The following is a 14,178-nucleotide window of genomic DNA, read 5'->3' on the forward strand; positions in this document are numbered from 1 at the left end:
ATGTTACCAAAAAAACTGCAGGTCCTATAATATTACTTGGGAGTCTTATGAGGATCAAAAAATTTAATGGTAACAAATTCAATCTTATTACTAATTTATAATATGAACTCTTCTCTATGCGACCTTTTAACAAAACATTATTTTATATATAGGTAAAGTATCTGTTCAAAATTCTAGATTCTCTACAAAGTTGTTTCTTGATGGAGACCTATCTGAGATTGCTGAATTTAAAAAGCAGTAAGTCATTTATTTGTTTAAAATTTTCTAAGGAAATACTTTGTTAAAAGGAAAAATCTTCATATTATCTTCTTTTTTTTCAACAAAACACTTCAGGCTGGGCAATAGAGACTCAAATGATGTTCATAGAGTTTCTCAACTCATGACACTTGATTTGAGCAACAAAGTTGAAGATTCTTTCCCATTAAGCAGTTGTGAATCTATTGATCAGATTACTAAAACCTCTCAGGTATTTGTTTTCATATTCAAGTCTATTTAATATAAAGTTGATATATACTTATTTGATTTTTAAAATTGTCAGAAAAATACTTGCGTTACTTTTGCATGAATTTTGGAATTTCGAAAAGACATTGAATGGTATTATGTTGGATGCACACAATGTTTCAAGAGGGCCATGCCCTATTTTAATCCAGAAACATAAGCACTTGACCTCAACAAGTATTCATGTGATCATTGCAACAAAGAAGAAACTTCAACAAGTATAAGGTAATGTTGACCTTAACAATTTAATAAAGTATGACACTTGCATATCACAAAGATTAAAATATCAGCCTTCTTTGTCTTCCTCTTAGGTACAAAGTACATGTTAAAGTTGTTGATCATACAGCTGCAACCGCTACCTTCCTTTTGTTTGATAGAGAAGTTATGCAACTTATTCATAAGTCTGCCTATGAATTGCTTGAACAGCAACTTCAGGTGTGTTTTGCATTTTTTAAATACAACTCTATGTCATGGTCCAAACATGTTTTTTTTTTGTTTTTTTTACAGATATAACTATCACCTTATAACCAAACTTTTTTCTCTAATTTATTTTGTAGTTTAACCGTCAAGGTCAAATTCCTCAAGATCTCATTGAGTTACAAAGAAGGGAAATTGTTTGGATTGTTAATGTCAAAGGTACTGAAAAAAAGAATCCACAATCAAGCTTCAAAGTTGTTAAACTGACTGAAAAACCACAAACTGTTTAGAAATTTCAAGATAATCTAATCTTCAAGGTACGTTGTTACAGAGGTAGTTATTGTATTTGTATTATTGTCTTAGTTGTGAATGGAAACATCCTTATTAACTCGGTTTACATGTACAAGGAGAAAACTCTATCTGAAGTATCTATCATTTCAAGCATGTCAAACGCTATTCAGGTTATATAGTTTTCATATTTCTACATACTAAGTTATTACTATAGCTCTCTGATATATATATTAAAGTTTTCTCCAATATTTGCAGATGGAAAATATCTTTTCAGAAACAAAAGATATTGAATTGCCTCTGTCTTCTCCTCTTACTCCAAGCACAAAACGAGGACGTGATGATGTCGTTGATGCTGTTCAAGAATCATCAACAAAGCAAAAATCAACATCTAAGGTTGCATACAAAAGCATAATATACTTAAAAGTCATATTTGTCATTTTAAAAATATGAATTAAGTTCCTTTACAATTGTTAGGTTGGAACACTTGGTAAAGTTCAGGAAACATCATGCAAAGCAAAAGCATCGACGTAGTTGGTTCCCAAAAGACGAGAAATTAATATGTTATGTCACTTTGATTGTTTTTCCATTAATGTAATGCATCCCTTTGTGCTTCTTTTTATTTAACTATGACTTATTTAGTACCTCTATGTTTGTAACTACTTATGTAAATTAAGTTTTTTTTTTCTAATATTAAAGTTCTTCTATCTATTTCAAAATATTTAGGACATTTATTAGACAAAGTGAAATTAATATTATGTTAAAATCAATATAAAATCAATAACATTGTCATTTTTTAAAACAATTTCTTTTAACTTTCCTTAATGTATCCAATTAATAACTATGAACTTTCAAAGGTTATGCTCACAAGACCAGAAGTCGTTGTAAAATCTGATTTTATCGCCTAGAGTTAAACTATTTCAAACTTCAATTATAAAATATTAAATAAGTTTACGTCATTGCATTTAACAAACTCACATGATTGTTAATATTTCCTATAATGAAACTGTATGCATGCAAAACCAAATAACTTTTCCATATAATTATTATAGAAAGAAAATGGTAATTATAATAACATATAATCCCTAAATTTACTCTAACACAACACCACGAATTGCACGATCTTTGGATACTTAGAACCGCCTCCAAATAGTTTTTTTTCCGGCAAACTGTTTTAACACAAGTATAAAAACAGTTATCAAGTTTCCCCTACATCCCTTCCTCCCTTTGGCTCTGTCTGTGCCTCTGTGTCTTTCATTCTCTTCGTTCCTTTCTTTTTTTCTTCATATGTTTCAAATTCTACTTTTTTAGTGTTTTTTTTCATTCCACTGATATTTACTTATATTGTTTTCGTAGACTAAGACGAAAACCTTAGTTGATAAGTCTATGGAGATCACATCCAATAAAAGGAAACGAGTTGTGGCCGCACCACCAACTAATAAGAGTTCAAGTGAGAGCAGCGTACAGATCATTAGTCAAAGAGCATTTGAAGCTGCCGTTTACAAACTATCGAAGAGTTTCGAAGTTGTTGCTTCTCCAACATGTGTCATTGCTTCACCACAAACATATTCTGATCAATTTGGTAGCAGCATAAAGGTTATAAGTCGTGAAGCATTTGAAGCCTCTGTTTCCAAACGCTCAAAAACAGAACAATCTCCTGATGGTTCTGTATGGATTCATTGTCACTCTCTTGGCGAAGGTGCTCATGGTTTTGTTTACTTAGCCAAGCAAAACACCGATGTAGAAACTGATGGTTTGCCGTTAAAGATGGCAATCAAATGCTCATCCATTACATTTTCATCAAGCCTTATTGATGAGGAACAAATACTCACAAGGCTTTCTTCTCCATATGTTATTTCATGCTATGGTAGCAAAATAACGATGTCAAAAACTCGACCAAACGGAAGCGACTATAATTTGATTCTTGAATACTGTTCTGGAGGAAGAATTGCAGACTTTCTTAAATTTCGAGGAAAGGGGATGGTGGAAAATGATGTTCAGCTATTTTCTACAGATATCCTCAAAGGTATCAGCTATATACACTCAATGAAGATTATCCACTGTGATATTAAACCAGGTAATATTTTACTTAAACCTCAAGTAACCCGTTCTATGTCTAATGGTTTTGAACCAAAGATTGCCGATTTTGGGTTAGCGTTAAGAAAAACTTCAGATGAGTATGGAGATGGTAGTGGTCATAAAAGAGGAACATTATTGTACATGTCTCCTGAAGTTTTAAGAGAAGGTCTTTTGGATTATGCTGCTGATATCTGGTCATTTGGATGCACTGTGTTAGAGATGTTAACTGGGAAGAAGCCTTGGAGTGAATTCCAGGTATTAGACAGAAAGAAACTCGAAGATGTCATCGCCCATAGCTCTTTCAAGCCGTGCATACCTTCATGGTTATTTGATGATGCAAAGGATTTTCTAAACAAATGTTTGGAGATAGATCCCTTGCAAAGGTTTGACTCTACAGCTTTGTTGAAACACAAGTTTCTGTCGTCATGCAATGTTGATGATAATGTTGTCAAAAAAGGCTGAAGGAACATTGAAGTTCACATAGACGGTGATCGGACCACATAGCTTCGAAAAAATCAATTGAAAATTCTCCAGATCTCGATTCCATATTGTACTTAGTTATTAAGTTTTTCTTCCTACGTTTGTAAATATGTGTGAATTCTGTAATGTTGTGACGTTTGATTTTTTCCTGCTTTAAGTAAAATTAAAACTAAACATATCTGGGCATTATTTTTGATATAGGAAAACAAATATCTACCTACTTAGTAAAAAAATCAAACAGCTGAAAAGTAAGGATCAATAGAAGCTTCAACTAATAATTTGAAGCTCACTTTTAACCAAAGCCACCTCCACTAACATGTTTCACCTCCACTTACATACGTCAAATAAGTTTGAAGCTGCAAGTTATGATTAATAGAAGCTCCAAATATAATAAATTTAACCCAAGCGAACTCCAGTTGTTACAATAATACTCTGTTATTTATTTCCCACAGCAAAATTTTATTCTATTTCAGATCAAACCTCTATAAGCTCCACTTATATATTACAAACCTGTATAAGCATTACAAATAAAAACATTATTGAAAGTTAAACCAGCAATGTCTTAGACTATATATCTCATGGAAGCTCAATTTGTGTTCGAACCAGGAACCTGTAAAACAAAATCTCAACAACCACATAGTAAATTCAATCTGGAGAATCAAATGTTCTGTGGCCTTGAAGAAATACTGTTACGATCCAATTCTTGTTGAATGTCAAACTCCGATCCAGTTTATAGAATATAAAGTCAAATCTTTTGAGCTTACCTGCAATCCTTTCAACAACACCTTCGAAGTACAATTATTAGATGAGATCATCATCATAGCCTCTAAAACAAAACCAAAGAAATATCCTTTATACTACAGAAGCATCCTTACAGATAAGACATAAAAGTATATTATCGTTAGGAATATGATTATGCAGAATTCGTATAAAACTAATTTTAAATGATAAATGAACTTTAGTTACCTGTAACCGTCCAAAGATATGGACCACGAACATGCCCTGTGTGTAACTGTCTATCAAAAAAAATTTAAACCAAAATATACCCATCTTTTCACGCAACTACCTGTATCCCTCATTTTCTTATTCATTTCGATATTCTGTCTTCATAGTAAGAAAAGTAGAATTCTCTTTCAGTCCTTCATAATAGATTCCATATCTTCTTTTGTAGGAACATACAAATGTCTTTCTTTTCTATAGAATGATCCTACTCATTTATTTCTATCTAACTCATCCCACCATACTACAATAATGAATAGCGAGAATTGTAACAAAAGGAAAGGGAAAGAGCTGTCAAACACTAGGAAGGAAAAGAAAGTATATTGTGATGGTAATTTTTTTATGCTCAAAAGATTTTTCATAATAATCTTCTTCAGTTTTTTAGAAAAAATGTATACCTTTTGCAGAGAATGATCCGATTCATCTATAAGTAACTCATCCTGACGAAGCTCAGAAAATGAATAGCCAGAGTCCTAACAAAAGGAAAGGGAAACAAGTGTTAAACGTAAACAGCAGACAGGCAAAGAAAATCTTCAGTGATGGTAAGTTACTTATTCTCATTCTATTATTTAACCTAAACTGAAACATATATTATTTAACTCTTTCTATTCAATATGTTATCCTACAAAACAGAAAATGCAGTTTCAAGTGCTACCTCCTCTTTTGCATCATCCAGAAATAGTCAATCACAACAGCCTCTAACTAACATTACAAACCGTAAGTTAACTTAACTTTTCTACTAAACAACTCAACTGAAGTATGAATTTGAATCGATTCAAGGCATAAAGTATGACTATCATCAAATATTCACACACTATCATCAAATATTCACACACAAGAAAGGAAAATCAGTCAGCCTATTCAGCATAAAGTATGACTAACCCTAAGTCCACTTCATTATTAATAATGCAGAGAGATACAGATGTAGCAGCTCAAATACTCAGCAAGTGGAAAGAACATCTCAACAGATATTGGCCAAATATGTAAGCTTTATTTTTTATGCAATATTTACAACAACTTTACGTGAACAATAAATTTACTACCGTTCTATCGTTTCTTTGTTTTGACAGGTTATGAAGACTATGGCGATGCAGTTTATTTGTGTCAGCATTGTAATGCTTTGATGTGGTACAATGAACGTATTAACAAAAGAAGAAACCAAATACCTCCACAGTTTTCAATGTGTTGTATGCACGGAAAAGTTGAACTCCCCCCCCCCTCCTATGTTACCTCCAATCCTCTTCAGACTGATATTTGGGATTGACAGTGTAAGCATAAACTTCAAAGAGAACATTAGGCCATATAATTCCATGTTCGCTTTCACTTCCATGGGTGGACAAATTGATGCTTCAGTTAACAACGGACGTGAACCATATATCTTTCGACTCCATGGTCAAAACTTCCATCAAATAGGCAGCTTGCTACCTAATGAAGGCACTCCTCCTGCATTTGCACAGTTGTATATATTTGATACTGAAAATGAAATAAGCAACAGAATAGCAGCTTTCAGGTAATAATGTTAACTAAATCTTAAAAGTGGATCTATATTATGAATATTATTCGACTTTTGAATTTTTACGACAAATACTAATGTTTTGAATCAACTATCCAATTTCTATAATTGTGTAGTTTTAAACGAAGAACACCTACAACAGAATCCAGAACACTAAGAGCTGATATTATCGAAGCAATTAAATCTATGCTATATGAGTGCAATCCATATAATAAGATACTTCGAACTGCAAGGGATCGTTTCGGTGATTCATTAGAATCAATAGATGTTAAGATTGTATTGATTTCTGGGCATGAAGTTCATGACAAGACATATACGCTCCCAACAAGTTCTGAAATTGCTGCATTATTTGTTGGATATTTTGACACTGAATTAGATGGTAGAGATATTGTTGTGGAAACAAAGACTAAGCAATTGGCAAGGATAAGTGAGCTTCACCCTGCATACCTTCCTTTACAATATCCTCTTTTATTTCCATTGGAGAAGACGGTTACCATATTGATCTGTATCTTAAGAAGACGACCACAACATCGAGAAACCCACGGTTTCGACTAAGCATGCGAGAGTTTTTTGCTTATAAAATCATTGAGGTCATGGGCAGTTTAATCCTCTTCTGCATTCTGGGAAACTCTTTCAGCAGTTTTTGGTTGATGGATTTACAATGATCAAAGCTGAAAGAATAGGATATCTTAGACTAAACCAAAAGTTATTTCGGGCAAATAAGTACAACAATGTTGCAGCTTCTGCAGCAAGTGAAAATCAAGATGTTGATAAGTGTGGGAAGCGAATTCTCTTACCATCAACTTTTGTGGGAGATCCACAATATATGCAAGAAAAATACAGGGACGCAATGGCAGTTTGTCAAAACATTGGCTACTCGAGTTTGTTCATTACATTCACTTGCAATCCTAAATGGCCAGAGATTACAAGACACCTACAAGCAAGGGCCCTAAAAACAGAAGACAGGGCTGACGTGATCTCCCGAATATTCAAGATGAAGTTAGATAATCTCATCTTCGACATTCATAACAAAAACCTTTTTGGTCCATCAATCGCAGGTTACCTACATATAATTCTTATATTTTTAACAGATTATGTTCACATATTTATGTTTTTTCTCATCCATCTCCTTTTCTATTTTTTTTCCAAACAGTGATATATACAATCGAATTTCAAAAAAGAGGTCTCCCTCATGCTCATATTTTGTTATGGCTAAAGCGTGGGTCAAAACTGGCTACTACAAAGAATCTCGATGAAGTCATATGTGCTAAAATCCCTGATGAAGCTACTAACCATGTCCTTCATGGAATAGTTAAAGAACTAATGATTCATGGTCCATGTGGGTTAGTAAACCCACGTTCACCGTGCATGGAAAAAAGAAAATGCACCAAAAAATTCCCAAAAGGATTCTGCAAAGAGACGTATATCAACAAGGATGGTTACCCAGTGTACAGGAGAAGAGAAGATGGGAGAACTGTGGAAAAAAATGGAATTCTCATAGATAATCGGTTTGTAATTCCCTACAACCCTTATCTGCTTCTAAAGTACTATGCCCATATAAATGTAGAATGGTGCAACCAGACCAGAGCAATCAAATATTTATTCAAATATATAAACAAAGGTACGTGGAAGGTACCGAAAAGGTTATAGACAAAATAAAGGAATACTACGATTGCAGGTAATTTGTTTAACCTTACTATTTTTTTAGCTACGTCTTTTTTTAGTTAGCCTAACTCACTAACATAAGTCTNTTTTGGTCCATCAATCGCAGGTTACCTACATATAATTCTTATATTTTTAACAGATTATGTTCACATATTTATGTTTTTTCTCATCCATCTCCTTTTCTATTTTTTTTCCAAACAGTGATATATACAATCGAATTTCAAAAAAGAGGTCTCCCTCATGCTCATATTTTGTTATGGCTAAAGCGTGGGTCAAAACTGGCTACTACAAAGAATCTCGATGAAGTCATATGTGCTGAAATCCCTGATGAAGCTACTAACCATGTCCTTCATGGAATAGTTAAAGAACTAATGATTCATGGTCCATGTGGGTTAGTAAACCCACGTTCACCGTGCATGGAAAAAAGAAAATGCACCAAAAAATTCCCAAAAGGATTCTGCAAAGAGACGTATATCAACAAGGATGGTTACCCAGTGTACAGGAGAAGAGAAGATGGGAGAACTGTGGAAAAAAATGGAATTCTCATAGATAATCGGTTTGTAATTCCCTACAACCCTTATCTGCTTCTAAAGTACTATGCCCATATAAATGTAGAATGGTGCAACCAGACCAGAGCAATCAAATATTTATTCAAATATATAAACAAAGGTACGTGGAAGGTACCGAAAAGGTTATAGACAAAATAAAGGAATACTACGATTGCAGGTAATTTGTTNAATCTCGATGAAGTCATATGTGCTAAAATCCCTGATGAAGCTACTAACCATGTCCTTCATGGAATAGTTAAAGAACTAATGATTCATGGTCCATGTGGGTTAGTAAACCCACGTTCACCGTGCATGGAAAAAAGAAAATGCACCAAAAAATTCCCAAAAGGATTCTGCAAAGAGACGTATATCAACAAGGATGGTTACCCAGTGTACAGGAGAAGAGAAGATGGGAGAACTGTGGAAAAAAATGGAATTCTCATAGATAATCGGTTTGTAATTCCCTACAACCCTTATCTGCTTCTAAAGTACTATGCCCATATAAATGTAGAATGGTGCAACCAGACCAGAGCAATCAAATATTTATTCAAATATATAAACAAAGGTACGTGGAAGGTACCGAAAAGGTTATAGACAAAATAAAGGAATACTACGATTGCAGGTAATTTGTTTAACCTTACTATTTTTTTAGCTACGTCTTTTTTTAGTTAGCCTAACTCACTAACATAAGTCTTAATTATATGTTCTCTTTAAAAGATATGTATCGCCTGTTGAAGCAACATGGAGAATGTGGGGTTTTGACCTTCATCACAGCAGCACAACTGTGCAAAGATTGTCATTTCATTTAGAAGGGGAGCAAAATGTAACAATGGAGGATGATGATGATGTTGATGATGTTTTAAACAGTCCGGGGAATCATACATCACAACTTTTAGAGTGGATGAAAATGAACCAACACAACATGGAAGCACAACAACTGACTTACATTGAATTTCCTAAACACTTTGTTTGGAACCGAACCAAAAAAGTATGGACAAAGCATACACGAAATTCAGCTGTTGGTCGGATGCATTTTATCTCACCATGTGCTGGTGATGAGTTTTACATGAGAATCCTTCTTACGGTGATCAAAGGTGCAATCAGCTTTGAGGATTTACGTACTGTTGATGGTATTTTGTATCCAAGGTATCAAGATGCATGTGCAGCTCTTGGTCTCCTTGAAGATGACCAATTGTATATTGATACAATCGCAGAAGCCAGCCAATGGGGATCAGCTAAGTACATGCGTCAACTATTTGTGAGGCTCCTAACCTCTGATAGTTTCTCATCACCTAATCATGTTTGGTTAAAAACATGGCATTTGCTTGCAGAAGACATTTTAGAAATGCAGAGAAGAATTCAGGAAAAACCAGGTTAGTAAATTTTATCTTCACGTATAAACTTTTTTTTTAAAAAAAATTTGATCACTAACATTGATTTTGAAAACTCATAGGTCTGGAAATGAGCACAGATCAGTTAAAAAATCAAGCTTTGCTTGAAATTGAAAAGCTTTTACAGTCCAATGGAAGTAGCCTCAAAACTTATTCTTCACTTCCATTTCCTGCCAACACCAGTATCCCATCTTCAGCAAACAAATTGATTACAGAAGAGTTGTGTTATGACAAAGACAAGGCTGCTTCAGACCATCAAAATATGCTTCCAAGTCTAACAGATGAACAAAGGAATGTTTATGATAGTATATTGGCTTCAGTCGAATCAAATTGTGGAGGTGTATATTTTGTTTATGGATTTGGAGGTACGGGAAAGACTTTTCTTTGGAAGACTTTGTCGTCATATATCCGATCGAAAGGAAAAATTGTGATCAATGTTGCTTCGAGTGGAATGGCAGCTTTATTATTGGAAGGAGGAAGAACTGCTCATTCAGGGTTCGCAATACCAATACAGCTACACGAAACTTCAACATGTCATATTGCTGCTGATAGTGATCTAGCTGGATTACTATTGGAATCTATGTTGATTATCTAGGACGAGGCACCAATGTTGCATAAACATTGTTTTGAGTCTTTTGATCGAAGTATGAGAGATATAGCAAGAGCAGCTAATGTTAGTAATGCTTATAATCCATTTGGTGGGAAAACAATAGTTTTTGGTGGTGATTTTTGACAAGTGCTACCAGTTATTGCTAAAGGGAGTAGAGGGCAAATTGTTCAAGCTTCTCTAACCTCTTCATCATTATGGCGATTTTGCTATGTTCTTCGTCTGACAAAAAACATGCGTCTTACTACTGATTCGGATCCTGCTGAGATTAAATCCATCAAAGAATTCTCAGAATGGATTCTAAAGTTAGGAGATGGAAAGCTTTCAGAACCAAATCATGGTGAAGCTGTGATCGATATTCCAGGTGACATGCTTCTTTTGGATAATCTTGACCCTATAGATTCAATCACGAATGCCATATATCCATCTTTGATTGAAAATCTGGAAGATGTGAATTTTTTCAAGGGTCGGGCTATCTTATGTCCTACCAATGAGGTTGTTGAGGAGATCCACAATCATAGAATGGATATTCTACCAGGAGAAACCAAAGAATATTTTAGTTGTGACAAAATATGCCCAACAGATGCTTCTACTATCAGAGACGGGAATGTCTCCATTGAATTCCTAAACTCAATCAAATGTTCGGGATTGCCAAACCATGTGCTCAAGTTGAAGATAGGAGTTCCGATTATGCTCTTAAGAAACATTGACCAAAAAAATGGATTGTGTAATGGGACCAGATTGCAGATAACAAAGCTGGGAGAACATGTCACTGAAGCAAGAGTTATCGGCCTAAACGACGACGGTGACAATGATGAAGAGAGAGTTTATATCCCCCGCATGGCACTTACACCTACAGATGTGAAGTTGCCTTTTCGATTTCGCCGTACTCAGTTTCCTATTTCTCCATGCTTTGGAATGACAATTAACAAGAGCCACGGTCAGAGTTTATCTCATGTTGGGATCTATTTGCCAGGACCGGTATTTACTCACGGCCAACTATACGTCTCCGTGTCAAGAGTCAAAAGCAGAAGGGGTCTGAAGATCCTAATTGTTTGATGAGGATGGGAACAGAGATACAAAAACAACAAATGTTGTTTTTAAGGAGATTTTTCAACAAATCAGATAACGATTATAGGTAATACATATTTTTCTACTTATTTATATTACTGTTTTTAATATAACACTAATTATTGGACCTACAAACTTACATTGCTTTACATTTATCTAACTGTAAGTTTCATATTTTTCATGTTTAAGGAGAGCGCCAGTCGATTCTTGGAAATCAACACCAAGTGTGTTTATGGCTTATCCTTTATCTTTTGCAATGTTAAAACAACTCAAATTTGAAATTCCAGTTTCATGAAAAGTAGGATCAAACTGAATGCCGTACTCTTTGGTGTCAAATGTATATATTTTTCGAAATTATATTTAATATTAATGATGTAATGGTCGTGTTTTATTCACATCAAAGAAGGTGTTTAATTATCAAAAATTAATACGTGCCTAAAACTCTTTGTTATGGCCGGCGTATTAAACGCCTTGCTAATTTAATTGTGGGATTTTTGAGATAAAAATTTAATTAAGAAACCAAAAACAAAAAAATCCTATAACCAAAATCCCGTAATATTCTGACACTAACACCACTACGTACAAGCAAATATCATGGAAAGATTTATTCTCCTATATAACTCCAGGTTAGTTGTACTTACAGTATTCTTAAATCTTCTCATCGTTCTTCACTTCTTTTCCTTCTTTCACTTCTCTGGGAACGATATTCACCGCTTGATAACATATGTACAAGTTATTGAATCAATTAGTTTCTCCTTTTTTATTATATTCTGTTATCTTTGCTTAACACAATTTATTAATTATAATCTTTTTTTTTCAGTTCCAAGATGTCTCTCTATTACTCTCATGGTTCTCAACTTTTGGAGTGGATGAACATGAACGCAAACAACACAGAAGCAAGACAGCTGACTTACATTGAGTTTCCTAAACACTTTGTTTGGAACAAAATTACTAAAAAATGGACCAAGCGTAAAAGAATTTCAGGTATTACTCAGATGCAATTTAGTTCATCAGCTATTGGTGAGCAGTTTTACTTGAGAATCCTTTTAACACATAGAAGAGGTGCAACGAGTTTTGAAGATTTACGTACTGTTGATGGCATTTTGTATCCTACGTTTAGAGATGCATGTTCTGCTCTAGGTGTCCTTCAATAAGTAGAATAATATATCAATGCAATCCTATTTTCTATTTCAAGAACACAGTTGCTATGTTTTATTTGTTTCTGTTTAATGTTTCACATTTCCTATGACTCTTACTGTTTATATTTGTTTCTGTTTATATGACTCTTACTCTAAATTATTTGCTACTTTTATAAAAGTTAAAGAAAGCAACGATAAGTACCTTAGAGGTGGAACGAAGTTGCAATAATGTCAATGGCATGTCTACACCAATATCAACTGCATCCACATAAATGTTTAAGTTTCAATCCCAATAGCCAGTAATCTTTTATAAAAAGAGATATAAGAAGGAGAAAAACAAATTGAACCATTTTGTCATACTTTTGACTCCCAATTTGTCAAAAATTCACAGAACTAAAAACAAGAAATAGATAGACTTAGCAATAAAACAAATTGAGTGAAAGATTTGGATCCCAAACAGAAGGTAAGTAAAGAAACTGAAGAAAATCTCAGCTGTAATCAGAGAATGAATAGATGAATAAAAACTGAATAAAAAATTTCAAATCGGTTGTCATCTAATAGACCAATTCGAGTATACAATAGAATTGAGATTACAGAGAAGTCTCATAGATTAGAATAATTGATAACTGTACAAATTGAAGGAAAAAGAGAAGAGTTGAATATGGAAGAAGATATACCCATCACGTCGAGGAGAGTCGCATATACAATAGGAGTCTTATATTCTTCAACTCAATTTCTCCGTTGTCAAATTTGATGTTTTGAGGCTCATTGGGTATTGTGTGCAAAGGTTTGTCGATTATATGTGTAGCTCATGTATTCCATATACACAAAAGAGGTATGGCAAAAGAACGGTGGTGAAAGAGAGAGGATGGTCTGGGAGGCGGTGGCTCACATCGCAATTTGAGGGCTAAAGAATTGTGCCGACAAAGGATAAGAGGTTTCTACAATAACTCCTTATTTCCTTTTTATTTTTTTAAACCATCTATTTTCCTTTTATTTAATTTAACAGTCAAACCAAACGAGAATTCAAAAAAAAAAAAAAACCGGAATAATTAGTTCCTCTTCTTCAAATAATTATCGTAGTATTTTCATTAGTTGTTACTATTTAAACAATCACACAAATATTCTCATTATTTTATGGAGTCTCTTATTTTTTCTGTTTTATCTAATACAAAATGCCTTATTTCTCATTTTAACATATTATAAAGGGTATCTTCAATTTTTTTTTATACTTTTTATTTAGTTTTACATGATTATAAAAGTTATATTTTTATATTTTTTTAACATATAACTACATTTACTTTCAGGAGTAACATAAAAAAATATAAAAATTCAACCAATTTATATTGTAAAGTACTTACCAATATTACTTTTAACAAATTAATGTTACTTTTCCTATTAACATCTAAATTGATATTATACTACCATATTATATTGTTAAAATTACTAAAAATCAATTGATAATATACAACTAAATTTTATT

The 14,178-nt window shown here is 33.5% G+C and overlaps 1 protein-coding gene and 2 long non-coding RNA genes across 6 annotated transcripts; 2 read left to right on the forward strand and 1 right to left on the reverse strand.

Moving 5' to 3' along the window:
* Positions 1-1,825, forward strand: LOC104778116. Of its 2 annotated transcripts, none has more exons than XR_766394.1 (9): positions 1-69; positions 153-237; positions 334-466; positions 585-723; positions 810-933; positions 1,056-1,232; positions 1,323-1,376; positions 1,462-1,599; positions 1,681-1,825. It is a non-coding gene; the product is annotated as an uncharacterized LOC104778116 (long non-coding RNA). The 2 variants fall into 2 exon arrangements; XR_002038221.1 differs by having other exon boundaries at positions 626-723.
* LOC104704668 (mitogen-activated protein kinase kinase 7-like) lies at positions 2,590-3,744 on the forward strand. The gene has a single exon (XM_010420716.1). It carries the CDS (start codon positions 2,590-2,592, stop codon positions 3,742-3,744), a length of 1,155 nt encoding a protein of 384 aa, XP_010419018.1.
* Positions 4,853-13,652, reverse strand: LOC104778124. Of its 3 annotated transcripts, XR_766406.2 has the most exons (7): positions 13,373-13,652; positions 12,898-12,953; positions 12,198-12,269; positions 7,072-7,223; positions 6,722-6,945; positions 5,928-6,204; positions 4,853-5,234 (listed from the first exon to the last, which is right to left on the reverse strand). It is a non-coding gene; the product is annotated as an uncharacterized LOC104778124 (long non-coding RNA). The 3 variants fall into 3 exon arrangements; XR_766407.2 differs by lacking the exon at positions 7,072-7,223; XR_766405.2 differs by lacking the exons at positions 6,722-6,945; positions 7,072-7,223.

Source organism: Camelina sativa, chromosome 1, assembly GCF_000633955.1.
Source record: "Camelina sativa cultivar DH55 chromosome 1, Cs, whole genome shotgun sequence".
NCBI lineage: Eukaryota > Viridiplantae > Streptophyta > Magnoliopsida > Brassicales > Brassicaceae > Camelina > Camelina sativa.

Coding starts and splice junctions, on each gene's coding strand:
- LOC104704668 (XM_010420716.1), top strand. CDS start 2,590: ATGGAGATCACATCCAATAAAAGGAAACGAGTTGTGGCCGCACCACCA.